The sequence below is a fragment of the Fopius arisanus genome, unplaced genomic scaffold (assembly GCF_000806365.1).
Source record: "Fopius arisanus strain USDA-PBARC FA_bdor unplaced genomic scaffold, ASM80636v1 scaffold00044, whole genome shotgun sequence".
In the NCBI taxonomy this organism is placed as follows: domain Eukaryota; kingdom Metazoa; phylum Arthropoda; class Insecta; order Hymenoptera; family Braconidae; genus Fopius; species Fopius arisanus.
The window spans coordinates 239284-253279 of record NW_011887783.1 but is presented as its reverse complement, the minus strand read 5'-3'; the positions used below and the strand labels follow the sequence as shown (position 1 = coordinate 253279).

At 34.9% G+C, this 13996-nt stretch overlaps 1 protein-coding gene across 3 annotated transcripts in view; it reads right to left on the bottom strand.

Moving 5' to 3' along the window:
* Positions 1-408: 408 nt before the first annotated feature.
* The window catches only part of LOC105267064 (uncharacterized), a 28176-nt gene continuing 14588 nt past the window's right edge, over positions 409-13996 (bottom strand). For all 3 annotated transcript variants that reach the window (XM_011305671.1, XM_011305669.1, XM_011305670.1), the window contains 2 exons: positions 7250-7505; positions 409-1567 (listed from right to left, as the gene is read on the bottom strand). In XM_011305671.1, coding sequence (XP_011303973.1) covers positions 1221-1567; positions 7250-7505 — 603 coding nt within the window. In that variant the 3' untranslated portion in view covers positions 409-1220. The remainder of the gene's footprint in view (positions 1568-7249; positions 7506-13996) is intronic.

Below are 13996 nucleotides of genomic sequence, written 5' to 3'. Positions count from 1 at the left end.
GAATTATAAATGGTGCGGTCAGAATTTGCATGGATTATTTATTAAATTATTTGTTATATAGAATCATCGATTATTATTATTGTATTATTTATCCCGTCTATTTTTTATGTTATATATTTTATTTTTGTATAGATTGGTGGGAGGAAAAGAGGAATTATCCAATTGTTTCCGACTGGAAGTAACTTCTGAAAAAATTCGACTAGAACATTCGACAGAAACATTTCTAGAGCATGTTGAACCATCTGTGACTGTGATGAGGGTGGGGTTAATCGTACAATTAACCTTAATTATTGGACCCTCTTTACTCGACTCCTCCACTACATAATCCACTGGTTGACTTGCTTCTGACTTCATATTTCAATTTCTTCAGGGACGTATAAATTTATTCACCATTTCATTATTTTCACACTTTATTCATGTCTTTCTCACCTTTCCATTAAAATTATAATAAATAATAAAAATTTAACCGGACAATTTACGGTGATCGTATAAATAGTCAACTTAATCTACGGAATGACAGTATTTATAACTGAAATATACTCTTTGGATGCATTAGCAATTAAATTACCAAAATAGATTCTGACATGTTTAATAAATTGTCGGAAAAATTGATGACAACGCAAAGCAGATTAACACACTCACACATTTCGCTATGTAGACCAGTGGCTTCATACATATAATATATTAGACCCATATATCTTGTGTACGGGTTATATACTATGATATTATATCGATAATCTCGAGCATTTTCACATTAATAAACACTCTAGAGGAGAACTTTAAACGTAACATTGGAGGGGTAAAATTTATTGTTACCATCACTCTCACATTATTTTTTTTTCATCAATGAATGAAGGAATAAAGTGCCATCGATTTAAAACCTAACGCATTTAACGACGATTAGCCTCTGCGGGAGAATTCTCTCAAAGTAAATCTCCCCATTTATTATCTGTGATTCTTAGCAATAATTTATCTCTGTTATCTCTACTCTTCACAAGATCCTCACCCAGAAAAACCGTTTCCAATATCCAACGGATTCGCGTCATCAGAACACATCGGAATGAAATATAGGCGAATTTTTTTTATTATAATAAATTCAACAAATACAAGAGTAATTGCCGAATTTGTTGGACAATAGATGGACACTTCCACTTTCAAAGACAAAACTCTGTTAAAATTTTTATCAATTTGACAAATATTTATTTGTAATATTCGAGTCATTACCAGTTATTAGAACTGAACGTGGGTGAAAGGAACCTGAGAATAGCTAGGGCAATTGTTGCCATGAGGATGACGACGGTGTTGCTCCCTTGGATTGAAGCACCAGTGCCTTTGGCGCAAGTCGATTGAACGCTGGAGATCATGATCTTTCGATGTTCCAACAGCTCGTGGATGCTCTTGGTGCCTCTCTCGAGTTTGTGCTGTCGACCCAGAAGAATGGAATAGAATTGATTACCCTGGTAACCCGAGCAGAAGGTCAGGAGCATTTCTTGCATCACCGCTTTCATCACGTGAACCGTTCCCTTGAATTGACTGTAATTTTTATTTGGATCCTCCGTCAGAGTACCTGCACACAAAAATAAAAAGGAATTTCTATATTTTCCCAATCAGTCAATTCCAATCAACAATCAGTAACGAATTCACCAAAATTCCTTTCTCCATTTCTCCTAACATTCCTAAATTAATTTCCAATTTATAATTCATCATTGATATTTTTATCGACAAAATTCCGCTGCAATATAATCACATGATGATACAGTGAAATAACCAGTCATTGACAAGATAATCAATTAACTAAATCCATAATGATGTAACAATTGCTATCAACCGTGAACTCCATGATCCGAATTTGGGGCAATCCCATCAAACAATGATGACAGGTCGACCAGGTGTAGACCAGCTGGTTGACGTATGATTGCCATCGGTTCATTTGGCATCAGGTCATTTCAAAAGGTAGAGACCCAATGATTTTCATTGTCACATATTACCGCAAATGTCTATGGCCTCGCCCGCAGCACGCACCATCCGGATCAATCTGACATTTTGTGTATTATATATATTTATATGTGTTACGTGGTCATGGTACATGGGACAATACTCTCTGGACTGTGTGTGTATATGGATCCATTAAGCCGCACCCGGGTGCCGACAATCTCGTCAACGACAATGTCTGCCAGGGACTTGCTATGATAATCGATCTGGGTTTAGTCCACTGACCGCAATCATCAAACCCTCACAGTCATTCTATTTCAATATATATATTTTTTTACATAAAATATTAATTAAAGAAATTACCCAAAGATTTTCACCGAGAACATTCCCCTTGAAAAATAATTACAATAAATATACAATCCATTAAAAATCATTTAAACCATTTGTATATTGATATAAATGGGGTAAAAAGGTGTTAATTTAATTTGATTGTTAATTAAATCTTGAGATCTGGATTAAATTTACGGATGTAATTATCGATATGTACGGGATTGTTCAAGCTCCATGTCACTAAGATTATTAAGTTTTTGCTGAAAATTAATGCGACCCTTTAGAACCCTCATTAGCAACTTCACATCCTTCATAAAATTCCGTCTCATCTTCAGTCTAATTGTTCCCATCGCACTAATTAGCAAAGTATAACCGCGGGTGAGAGCTACGGTGGTGGATTTTCATTAATGAAAACCAGTCAGCAGCCGAGAATTATTATACTCAAATCCCACAATTGTTCTCTATTTTTGCTTCCGAATAAAACCTTTGTAATCAACCAAATTTAAATTTCATTTTTTTGTGTGATATCGACAGAGTAAAACTGATAATTAAAATAAAAAACTACACTGAGAGAAATATTCAATAAAAATTACGTGTATTTTCCGTAATTCTGGAGCGAAATGTGGTTGTCGGAAATTTTACGGAACTGTCACGTAATTTTTATCTAAAGTCACAGAATTTTTCCGCGGTGTTCCGTAATTTTTATCTGAATTATCGGTGAAAAATAACGATACCGTCAATTAAACTTTTCGAATCAACTTCGTAATCGCTAAGTGAACTGAAAGTTCCGTAATTTTTACTAAATATTTCTCTCCGTGTAGTATTGAATCTTTCCTTTTCAAATGTGTCTTTCAAATGAGTCTCATTGGGCCCTATTTTCACCGTAAAAAAAAATTGATTTCATTCATCCATTTTTATTTTTATTTTTTCACCTCTTCATGTTTCCGCACTCCAATCCATTACATTATTATTATTATTAATACATTACGTTGTTGTATAAAATAATTGATGAAATCTCTCGATACTGAGAATTCACTGGCGCTGGTATTAATGAGATCGATGAAACCACAGAAATTAAACAAAAGGTTACAATTCCGAATGAAAAAAATACAAAATGGATCCGGAAATGGATGAATGGAGCGTTTCCAATAGAAAAAGCAAAAAGACACGAGCGTCAATTAAACTCGTTTGCAACGAGCTAGGAAAATTGAAGTAAAAATAAAAATGAAAACAGAAATATCCCTCTCTCCACTATCACTCTAATTAGTGTGGTGTACTTCGAGAAAGTGAATGCTCACAGATATATGACGTCACTTGCAATTATTCCATTGAAAATCCAGATGGTTCGAATGAAAAATTACCGCAGGTGAAACACACCCCTGGGATATCCGGTCCCGATATGACGGTTGACGTTCATTCGCATAAATGAGAGAAAAAAAGATTTTCCCCTTTTCCCCGTTTTTTTTTTCACCATCTATTTTCCCCATTTTCCACGTCGCGTACAACATGAGGGGATTCACTGATGAGTTGGGCGCTAACGACGCCAGTTATTCAGAGAATAATTCCCTATCTCGGTTATCACTTTTCAAATTGGTATACACGCTGTTAAAAATTTATCTCCGCACTAGATATTTATCAGGAGAATGTCCGTTATATCTCCAGCGAAGATATTTCGAAAAATGGAATACGCGCACGGGAGAGAAAAATTTAATAGGAATTACTGGAAATTCCAGGGATGTTTTATTGTTCAAAAGGTATTCGCAGAGGCAAACAAGCAATTCCGGATTAATCCATTTGATAATATTTTTGCAATTCATTTTTTTAATTTGTAAAAGCATCAGTCATTCGCGTTATCGACTTCGCGTTATCGATTTCGCGTGATTGATAGCGACAAAGAATCAAAAAGACATTTTCAAAAAAATCGCCATCTGGCAATTTTGCACTGGAGCATCTGGCAATTTTGCACTGGAGCATCTGGCAATTTTGCAACTAGATGTTCATTCTGTGTGTAATCGTTACAACAATTGCAGAATCCCCATAATTTCCAGGGGTGTACAATTTTCCGGGGGTTCGGGTAGATCTGCGATAGGAGATTTTGAAAGGACTTTTATTCTCCACAGTTGGGTCAAAATCAAGATCTATATATCTTGAGACATATATAGGGGACATCCTGGCAAAGGGAAGATTTACTAAGATCGTTAGATAACCTCTGGGATTTCAATTATCGGAATGACTTCCAGACCTACTCACTTCAGGTCTACCGACCACTTCTTGGTGCCAATGAGATATACTTGCGCTTCCACTGAATGAACTATCTTGGGACGACTATTCTGGGAAGTCCATGAGCTTTCTATAGGTAACATCGGGTAATTAAAAGTGTATAGAGCTGTGAAAGCCGGCGATCTGCTGACGAAATTGATTTTTCATTTGGAGTACTGCAGAGTGAGATAAATTCACCAGAAATTACGCAATATTTTTTTAATTATGCAGGGAGTGGGATATTCAATAAAAGAATGTTACGCGAGCATTACGGATTTTTTCCGGGTTATTCTACAATTTTTTTTTATGATTTTTCTGGGAATTGAAAAAAAATAATTGATGGTGAATGTATTGGGGTGGATTTTTTTTTCTGAATTATTTTAATCCGGTCGTTTATTTTCAATATTTTATTACATTTTAACAAGACAAGGAATTCAAAGAAAAAACTCACATAAAAGAAAACTTGTACATACTCTTGAAATCCAATATCTCTTCTGAAAAAAATCTACAACTCGCGTATTCTTTCCTCGAATTTTTTCATATTGACGGGACTCTGTATTTCAGCGCATGTACAAGTAGTTCGATAACAAGTGAAAAGAATTTTTAAAGTGGAATGAAAAAAAAAGATAAATTGAGAACAGAGTCAAAGATTTCTATCGAGTTGTTACAGTGGAGGATGTTGAAAAGTTAGTGGCTATAGCTCACGCATTATCAATATTTTCTTTTTTTTTTGTGGAGAACTTTCCGATTTTTTCGAGGTGCTGATTTAATGCTATTTGTACCGAAGTTTTATCCACCAGTTCGTAGTTATAAATATCTCCAACTCTGAGAAAATCTAAATTTCCGGTGCTACTCCTTAAATTTTCATAATCCCTTCTGCAATCGGAAAAAAAATCTACAATCGGTTGTTCCATAATTTATTCTAAATATCGCAATGAATTTTTTTTTGCAATTAACGATACGCTCAACCGATTGGCGATCCTCCGGATTCTTGCTGTTATCACACCCACCAATCGACGCAAACTACCACGAATCTTCGAATATCGGATTGCCACCGAAGCTAAAGGTATGTCTTTGCCATGCACACGTACCAGTGTCGAATCGGATCGTTAATCCAATTTATGTGCCCAACGGAGTTCTAAACTTTACCACGCACGAGAGACATGAATTTAACCCGAATATATGTACCATCGACACATATATCGGTAAATATTCCATGTGGTTTATAACCGTCAGTGCGTCTCGAGTACATGACCTATTTCGATAGATTTTTTATCACTCCATCGAGGTAGTTATAACCCCGGATGGCTCTTCCAACTTCAACTTCCACTCCCCAGTGGAAAAGTAAAGACCAACTTTTCAATAATGCCAACTTTTTCACCCTTTAAACAACCCGGAAAATGCTCTTGAAATTATCTCCATTATCAAATTTTTTTTTTTCTATTTCAATTTGACGGTCTGCTCTGAAATATGGAATATTAATTGAGTTATGGAGAGCGCCATGAGCGCATAAATTAACACTGCCAGTGCGGAATGTTGTTTTCATTATTCAATGAACATTGGAATTCCCTCGATCATTAAATTATTGAATCGTTAAATCCATCACTGATGTCGATTACATAATCGTATAACAATGCCCCTGAATCGATTCACAACGGGAGTTCAATGTTACGAGACTGATAATTATGCGAATTACATAGTCATGATGAGAAATAGATGAATTAAAGAGAATAAGTATGATTCACGCGGAAATTGGTACGGCTGTCTGATTCGCGTTGATTTTTCTACTTGAATCGTTAATTGAACCGCGAATTGTCTTCTGTAGGTTTTAAAGCATTTCAACCGGACGGACTTGAATGTAATGTGGAATTGCCAAGTGCTAGGTGACTCCAGTGTTCTAAAAACAATAGCAAATTGTTTGTTTTGGGACGAGAATGAGAGGTTCACTACCTTTTGGTGGGGTAAAACTCGGGGGAGTTGATACCACCTGACGTGTATTTCCCACGATCGTTCAATTCAATTCGCTCCAACGGAGTTGGAAAACTTTCCACCTCTCAATTCTTCATTCCCCTCACACATAGTTTTCCAGGAACATGCCACCGATCCCTTCCACCTACACCCATTTTGCTACTCATTCAATCCGTCATGATCACCCCGGATCGGTGGACAAACAATCCTGGGTAATTTAATATTTATTATACGAGATGAAAAATTACCGCGGTAAATTTGACATCCTGGGAAAAAAAAACATTGTAATCGGAATATTTTTTCCGAATTTTCAAAAAATTTCTGGAAAACTTTTCAGAAAAGGTTTTTTTTATATTTTAAATTGCGTATTTTTTTGAGAATATTGAAAAATTGAAAAAGTAAGAAAACAGTATAATTAATAAAAAAATTATATTCGCAAAAATTTCTAGAAAATTATTTTAAAAAATGGCCGAAACAAATTTTTGAAAAACTTTTCAAACATTTCCAAAAAATACAATTATTTTGTTTCCCATTTTTTTTTGTTTCAAAAAAAAAAATTTTGAAAAGCTTTCCAGAAATTTTTTGGAAATTTGGATAAAATATTCTGATTACAATTTTTTTTTACTCGGGATGCCAGGAGAAATGGAAAAATCGAGTGAAAACAAATTTTACTTCGTACAGTGGAAATAAAAAATAAAAATAAAAATAAATCGCGATTGATTGATCGATTAAAATCGATATGCTAGTGAATGATATTTACCATTTTGACGGCCACTCGATCTCCAGTATCCGGGATCATTTTTGAGATCGGTAACTTCGAATGTATACTCGATGGTTCCCATTCCCTCAGTCCAGAGAAGTCTCAGAATTTCTCCAGATCGTTCCTCTCGACGTCCCCGTCGAATCCCAACAATTGGACACGTGTCCTGGACTATCGGTGGTATTCTCGTCGGTGATGGAAGTGTCGGTGACGCTCTGTGGTGGAGAATTTCTATCACGTACCATTTTCCGATTATCTGTAAAGTTAAAATTAATGCAAATTGAGTGACCCTCGTCAGAAAAGTCCGAAACTTTGGCCCATTGTTGGGATTATGGATGCACTTTTGTTCCCATTGTGTACCGAAAGGTGCATTACTCCAGTTTCATTCACGGTTTTTGTTTATCGCTGAGTCCAGCAGATTCATATGCTGATGATGATGAGAAAAGTGAAAAGATTCTTGAATTAATTTTTTTCCGGGAAAGTGTTGTTGTTTTCACTGGTGAAACTATTTATCAAAACCAAGGATCGGTACAAAAAATTTGATATTTTACCGGATCGCAGGATGACGTCAATTTCATCGTGAAAAATTCATTTAAATACTGTCTCTAGGTGGCAAATTGGTGATGTCCTTGAGAGATAATATAATCAAGTTTCATCAAAATCGGAAGCGGATATTTGTCGAGAGGTTCTTGTCAGTTCAGATGAAAGGGGATTATTGAAATAAGTGGAGAGCCAACAGTGAATTTCGGATAAAATTTCTGTACAGCACGATTCAATCCCATTCTAAAAGGGATGGAAACATAATTTTGCACATCCAATGATCGTGAGAATTTCGAACTGAGTCACGTACAGCAAGATCCAATTCTCAGCATTGAGGACAAGTGGAAATTGCGTTTTCCGGGTATTCGTGAGATATTAGCGGCACGTAAAATGTATGAATTGAATATTTGTAATAAAAAAAACAAACAGCGACAGTTGTTTAAAAAAAAAATTACCGATTTCAACGGATTTTCAAAATACCGAATGGCTCGCAATCAATAAATTCATCTCCAGGGAGCGAAAACTAATTCTATAATCTAATCTAATTAGCATCTACCCGTAGAATTAATTAACAAGATCCGTCAATCGTGAATTCCCATAAGTTTGCCAATTTGCATTAATTCATAAGGGTATGTCTAAATTATTCACGAAGTTGGCATTGGAAACAGAAATGTTGAAGTGTAAAAATTACCCAACGAGAATAATACCGGTGGCAATCTACATTACAAATGTCAATTTATGGAACTATCCCCTTGAATTATTCATTCGACATTCAATAATCGAGTATGTTAATTATTGAAACGGAAAATCGGATAATAAATGTATTAATAAAATACGTAAATTGTCGTTCATGCAGCAGTTGATAATTGAGAATAGTTGGGTGGGGCGCTGTTGTAACCGGAATGTGGCATTAAATTAATGCTATCGTGTATATATGTACTGCGGTGGTAGATGCAGTACCGAGGAATTACAGTGGTACATTGCAATAATTATTCCAACTTGACGTTACGTCCCGCCGATACGCCACTTCGTTAGCCCGATTGGGGGTGGCAATGTGTACTGTACCGAGACGGGAAATTATAGTTCCACAATATAACACCATGTTTTTTTTTTCATTCTTTATCCATGGGAAAATCCTATTAATTTTCTCATTCTATCGCCCGGAGGGAGCACTAATTTTCCACTCGTTGCTCTCCTTCGTTTCTATTTAATAATTGCTACGAAATATGAGCGACAAATTACGATTTGTCGCGTTCGATGTTATGTTAGTATGCATTCTTTTTTTTTTTTTTTAATTTCACTTCAATTAAAAAATGTTCATTAAAAACTTCAACACTAGTTTTCGTGTTTATTTTGAAAATTAAAAAAAATGAAATTCGATTGCAGATAACAATGATTTATTAATTTAATAATTGCTACGAAATATGAGCGACAAATTACGATTTGTCGCGTTCGATGTTATGCTAGTATGCATTCTTTTTTTTTTAATTTCACTTCAATTAAAAAATGTTCATTAAAAACTTCAACACTAGTTTTCGTGTTTATTTTGAAAATGAAAAAAAAAATGAAATTCGATTGCAGATAACAATGATTTATTAATTTAATATGAGCGACAAATTACGATTTGTCGCGTTCGATGTTATGCTAGTATGCATTCTTTTTTTTTTTCAATTTCACTTCAATTAAAAAATGTTCATTAAAAACTGCAACACTTGTTTTCGTGTTTATTTTGAAAATGAAAAAAAATGAAATTCGATTGCAGATAACAATGATTTATTAATTTAATATGAGCGACAAATTACGATTTGTCGCGTTCGATGTTATGCTAGCATGCATTCTTTTTTTTTTTCAATTTCACTTCAATTAAAAAATGTTCATTAAAAACTTCAACACTAATTTTCGTGTTTATTTTGAAAATGAGAAAAAAAATGAAATTCGATTACAGATAACAATGATTTATTAATTTCAATGATTTATTTGCGGATTTGATATCGAGTGGTTGAGTGATTTCCCAAGTGACTAGCCTCTCGACAAAAAAAACCTCGAGTACAGATGACAGGGAATGCGGAATTATTGGCAAAAGATCAATATTGATCAGTATTTTCATCATGGCTGAAGAAAGCCGGGAGTACGTTCCAATAAGAAGCTGTTTACCATCGAGGAAACATTCCCCATTACCCCGGCAATTTGTACCGATCGCCTCCAATAACAATTTCCCATGAAATTTATTCATAATAATTCGCTCGCAATATCCCAAACAAATTGGCTCATTCCTGTGCTCTGAGGCGCTGGGAATTTCACTGTACCCTTTTTACAAATTTCTTCTTCCACCTCATCCGTCGTTCTAATTGCCTCGACACAAGGCAATCACGAACACCTCGATTTTTTACCGGAAGTGCGACAAGGAAATAACGACATTGCAATCGATAGTCTCACCCTCCTAATTCCGTTCATCTCGAATTCCTCTTGAGAGAGCAAAGTGCAGTCGACACATCTAGATATTGGTAAGGAAGCCCGACGAAACCGATGCTAGACGATTATCTCCTGGTGCGTCTGTTAAATGTCCGTTAATCGATTTTCTACGTTAACTAAATCGCACGAGTGCGGGAAAATGAGACAAAACGAATAAAAGAACGCAATTGTGTATTCTGGAGGCACCGCTGTACCATAAATTCTTGTTTATTAAGCGAAATCCAAGTGTTGTTTACCTAGGGCCTGGTTATTTCTAGACTGCTATGTATTCCAAGTGTGTCCAGAAGGAATTGAGGGTAAAGTACTTCTGGAGCAGTTCCGTTTATGCGAGTAAGCACTGAATATTCTGAAAAGGGCCTGCATTCCTGATAGCTGCGCAAATTTTCTCTACGTCTTTGTCCATTCCAAATGTCTTTAGCACCATGGGTAAAAAAAATTGTAATCGGAATATATTATTTTTATTCTTTCCAAATTTTCAAAAAATTTCTGGAAAACTTTTCAGAAATTTGTTTTTTGAAACAAAAAAAATTCGGAAAATAAAACATTTTTTTTTCTTTTTCGAAAATTTAAATAGAAAACCTTTTTTTATAATTTAGATGGCGTATTTTTTGAAAATATTGAGAAATTAAAAAAGTAAGATAACAGTATAATTCAAAAAAAATTATATTCGCAAAAATTTCTAGAAAATGATAAAAAAAAATTTCCAAAACAAATAAAAAAAAAATGTTCAAAAGATTTCAGAAAAATACAATGGTTTTGTTTTTCGATTGTTTTTTGTTTCAAAAACAAAATTTTCTGAAAAGTTTTCCAGATTTTTTGAAAATTTGGAAAAAATATTCTGATTTCAATTTTTTTTCACCCGGGACATTCCACCGATAATTTCACAAATTACCCCAAAAAAAAATTAATTCATGACAATTTCAATCATTTAATAATAATTTAATAATAATTTAAGACGAGTACGAGATGAATTCCATTGAATTTATAATGCAGGATCAATTTTTATTTCCACTTCAACCGGAAATTCTATACGAATATTTTGAAAACGAATATTTTGTCTTAATGCTGCTTTCGTGCTACCAATTTTCGGAATTATCATACCCTTTGGGATCTACTTCATTACGTGTAGTGCTCTAAACAGGAGGTGGAGATTATTCAAGAGATGCAACACTTTTTCCACTTCAACCTCAACAGAAGATACCGTAGTCTAGGGTAAGACTTTGGAAGGTTCATCAGAATACCAAAGAGCGCTCAATTTTCGTAATTGAACGCTGCAGGTATCCTTTCGCTTCGATGAAGTACTGGCTCTTGGAATTTATTATCCTCCTGGGATATCATTCAAAGGCTTTGTTTCAGGCCCTCAACTCCATGGGAAATGGCCGTCCGAGTGATGGGCATTATTGGAAAAGCTTGCGGTGGGAAATTGCTTTCGCTTCACTCGTCTGAATAATCAAATTGGGGTGGAAAAGTTTTTTTTTTCGGGAATGGTGAGTATTTCTGAGATACCATGGCCCATCGCGTTCTGTGGTTTTCACAAAATTTTAATGAGTTCAGTGGAATGTTGGCAGCCATTCAATCGATTCCAAACTCTCGTGTCACAATTTCGGGATCATTTTTCGTTTTTTTTTTACCGATGTAAAAATTTTTTCCAAAAAGAATGGAAAAAATTTCCAAAAAATTTAATTACGAATTTAAAAGGTTTTCGGTTGAGTTCATAATTTTTCGAATGAATTTTTTTGGTGTATAGTGAATATTACATTAATACCATTCGATTGGGGAGAATGTCGATTTATATCGGATATCTCGATTATTGTAAACACAATTCTCTCCATATCTGACAAAAGCAAGCTCGTGGACAGAATAGACGCGATATCCGTGGAATGCGAGGGGATCGGGTTTTCAATGTCCCTCAGTGTTTTCCATAATTTCCCGGCGTTCATTTTATTCTTCATACGGGTGTGAATATATATGGCAGAGGGAAAACAGGTCTGTTATTTCGGGATAGTACAAAATTTCCGCGTGCCGCACTGTCATTCCCAGGCATGTTATTTCCGTTTCAACACGTGCCAATTCAATATTCCTGGTCCGTTGATATTTGTCATTCATCATGCTTTTTTCCAGTCTTTTCATTAAACTTTTCACTATCAGAGGATTCAATTCTACCGAACGGTATATTTTCGGTCGGCTTCGATCTTATTTTGAATCATTCTCTCTAATTCGATTATTTATCGAATCGAAACAAGAAGTTAATCTACATGGAGAGAAATATTTACAAAAATTACGGAACTTTCAGTTTTTTTTTTACCGATTTCGGAGTCGATTCGAAAAATTTAAATGACCGCATCGTAATTTTTCATCGATAATTCAAATAAAAATTACGGAACACCGCAAACAAATTCCGTGTCTTCAGATAAAAATTACGTGACAATTCCATAAAATTTCCTACGACATTTCGCTCCAGAATTACGGAAAATACACATAATTTTTATTAAATATTTCTGTGTACTTTAAATCCGATAAACACGATTTTTTCTTTACACATTTCGAGAGATCGCATTATCTTCTATTCTCTCTTCGATTTAATCGGCATTACATATCGATCTCAGCAGTCATCGTTAAGTGTAATATGTAATATATAATATATAATATATAATTATAATATTCACACAGAAAATAATCGTAATTTTAAATTTATTTTTTGAACAACGAATGACGTTATATGAAAACGAGTTTATTTAATTTTTCATTAGTTAAATAATTTCAAGTGAGATGAATCGTTTGGTGTCAGTCGTATTAGTGGACGAATCAGAGAGTTAGATGTGCATTCGGATAAATAATCTGGTGAAGTGAATTCCTATGGAAATCCACGAACGTCGATTAACCTCAATTATTCGAAACCGAGGAAACTACTAGTTTCGAATGCAAATAGATGATGGTGTTTCCAGGGTTGTTTGTTGTTCGATCGAATGAGGTATTTCTAGAGCTATTCGATCTACCGGGAATATATATCCGTCGGTTCGTTTTATTAGTCTTCCGCTTCGAGGCGTTGGACACAGATATTCGCATTCTCCGGTTTTCCCATTTTTGCATCGTCCTTCGACGTTAAATTATTGCCCCTCGCCCGGGAAAAATCGGAAAAACTTTTTGAGAGTATCTGGGTAATTCCCCAGTGAAAATCAAAGTCCGATAAAAATTACAGAACCTCCGCCAAAATTGCTCTTATAATTATTTCAAGACAAATAAATAAATGGGAATTTTTTAAATAATTTGAATAATCCCTGGAATTAATATATATATTGAATTTCATCATCCCCTGCAATTCGTTTTAATTCAGCAAAAAATAATTCACAGGCGAAAAAAAATCCTGTCGTGCAAAAATTTAACCGTTTTTTCGGTGGTGACGCGTGAAATTTTCGTTTCGATTCCCTTTTTCCTGGATTTAGTGGATTACGTTTGAATCGTGATTTTCATTTCTATTTCTACCCACTACAAAACACTCACAAATGATCAATCCTCTGTTTCATCAAACCCCTAGCTATTGAAAATCCATCCATGCGCACCCACCCTCAAAAGAGTGTGCAAAATATCGAAACCAATATTCCCTATTCAATAAAATACCAGCCATAAAATAGCCCGGCAATATCACGAGGGACACGACTTTGTCTCTACCCAAAAAAAATTTAACGACGTCCCGTCATTTTTTCTCGAGTAAATAAACATCGAGCAGCCCCCCCC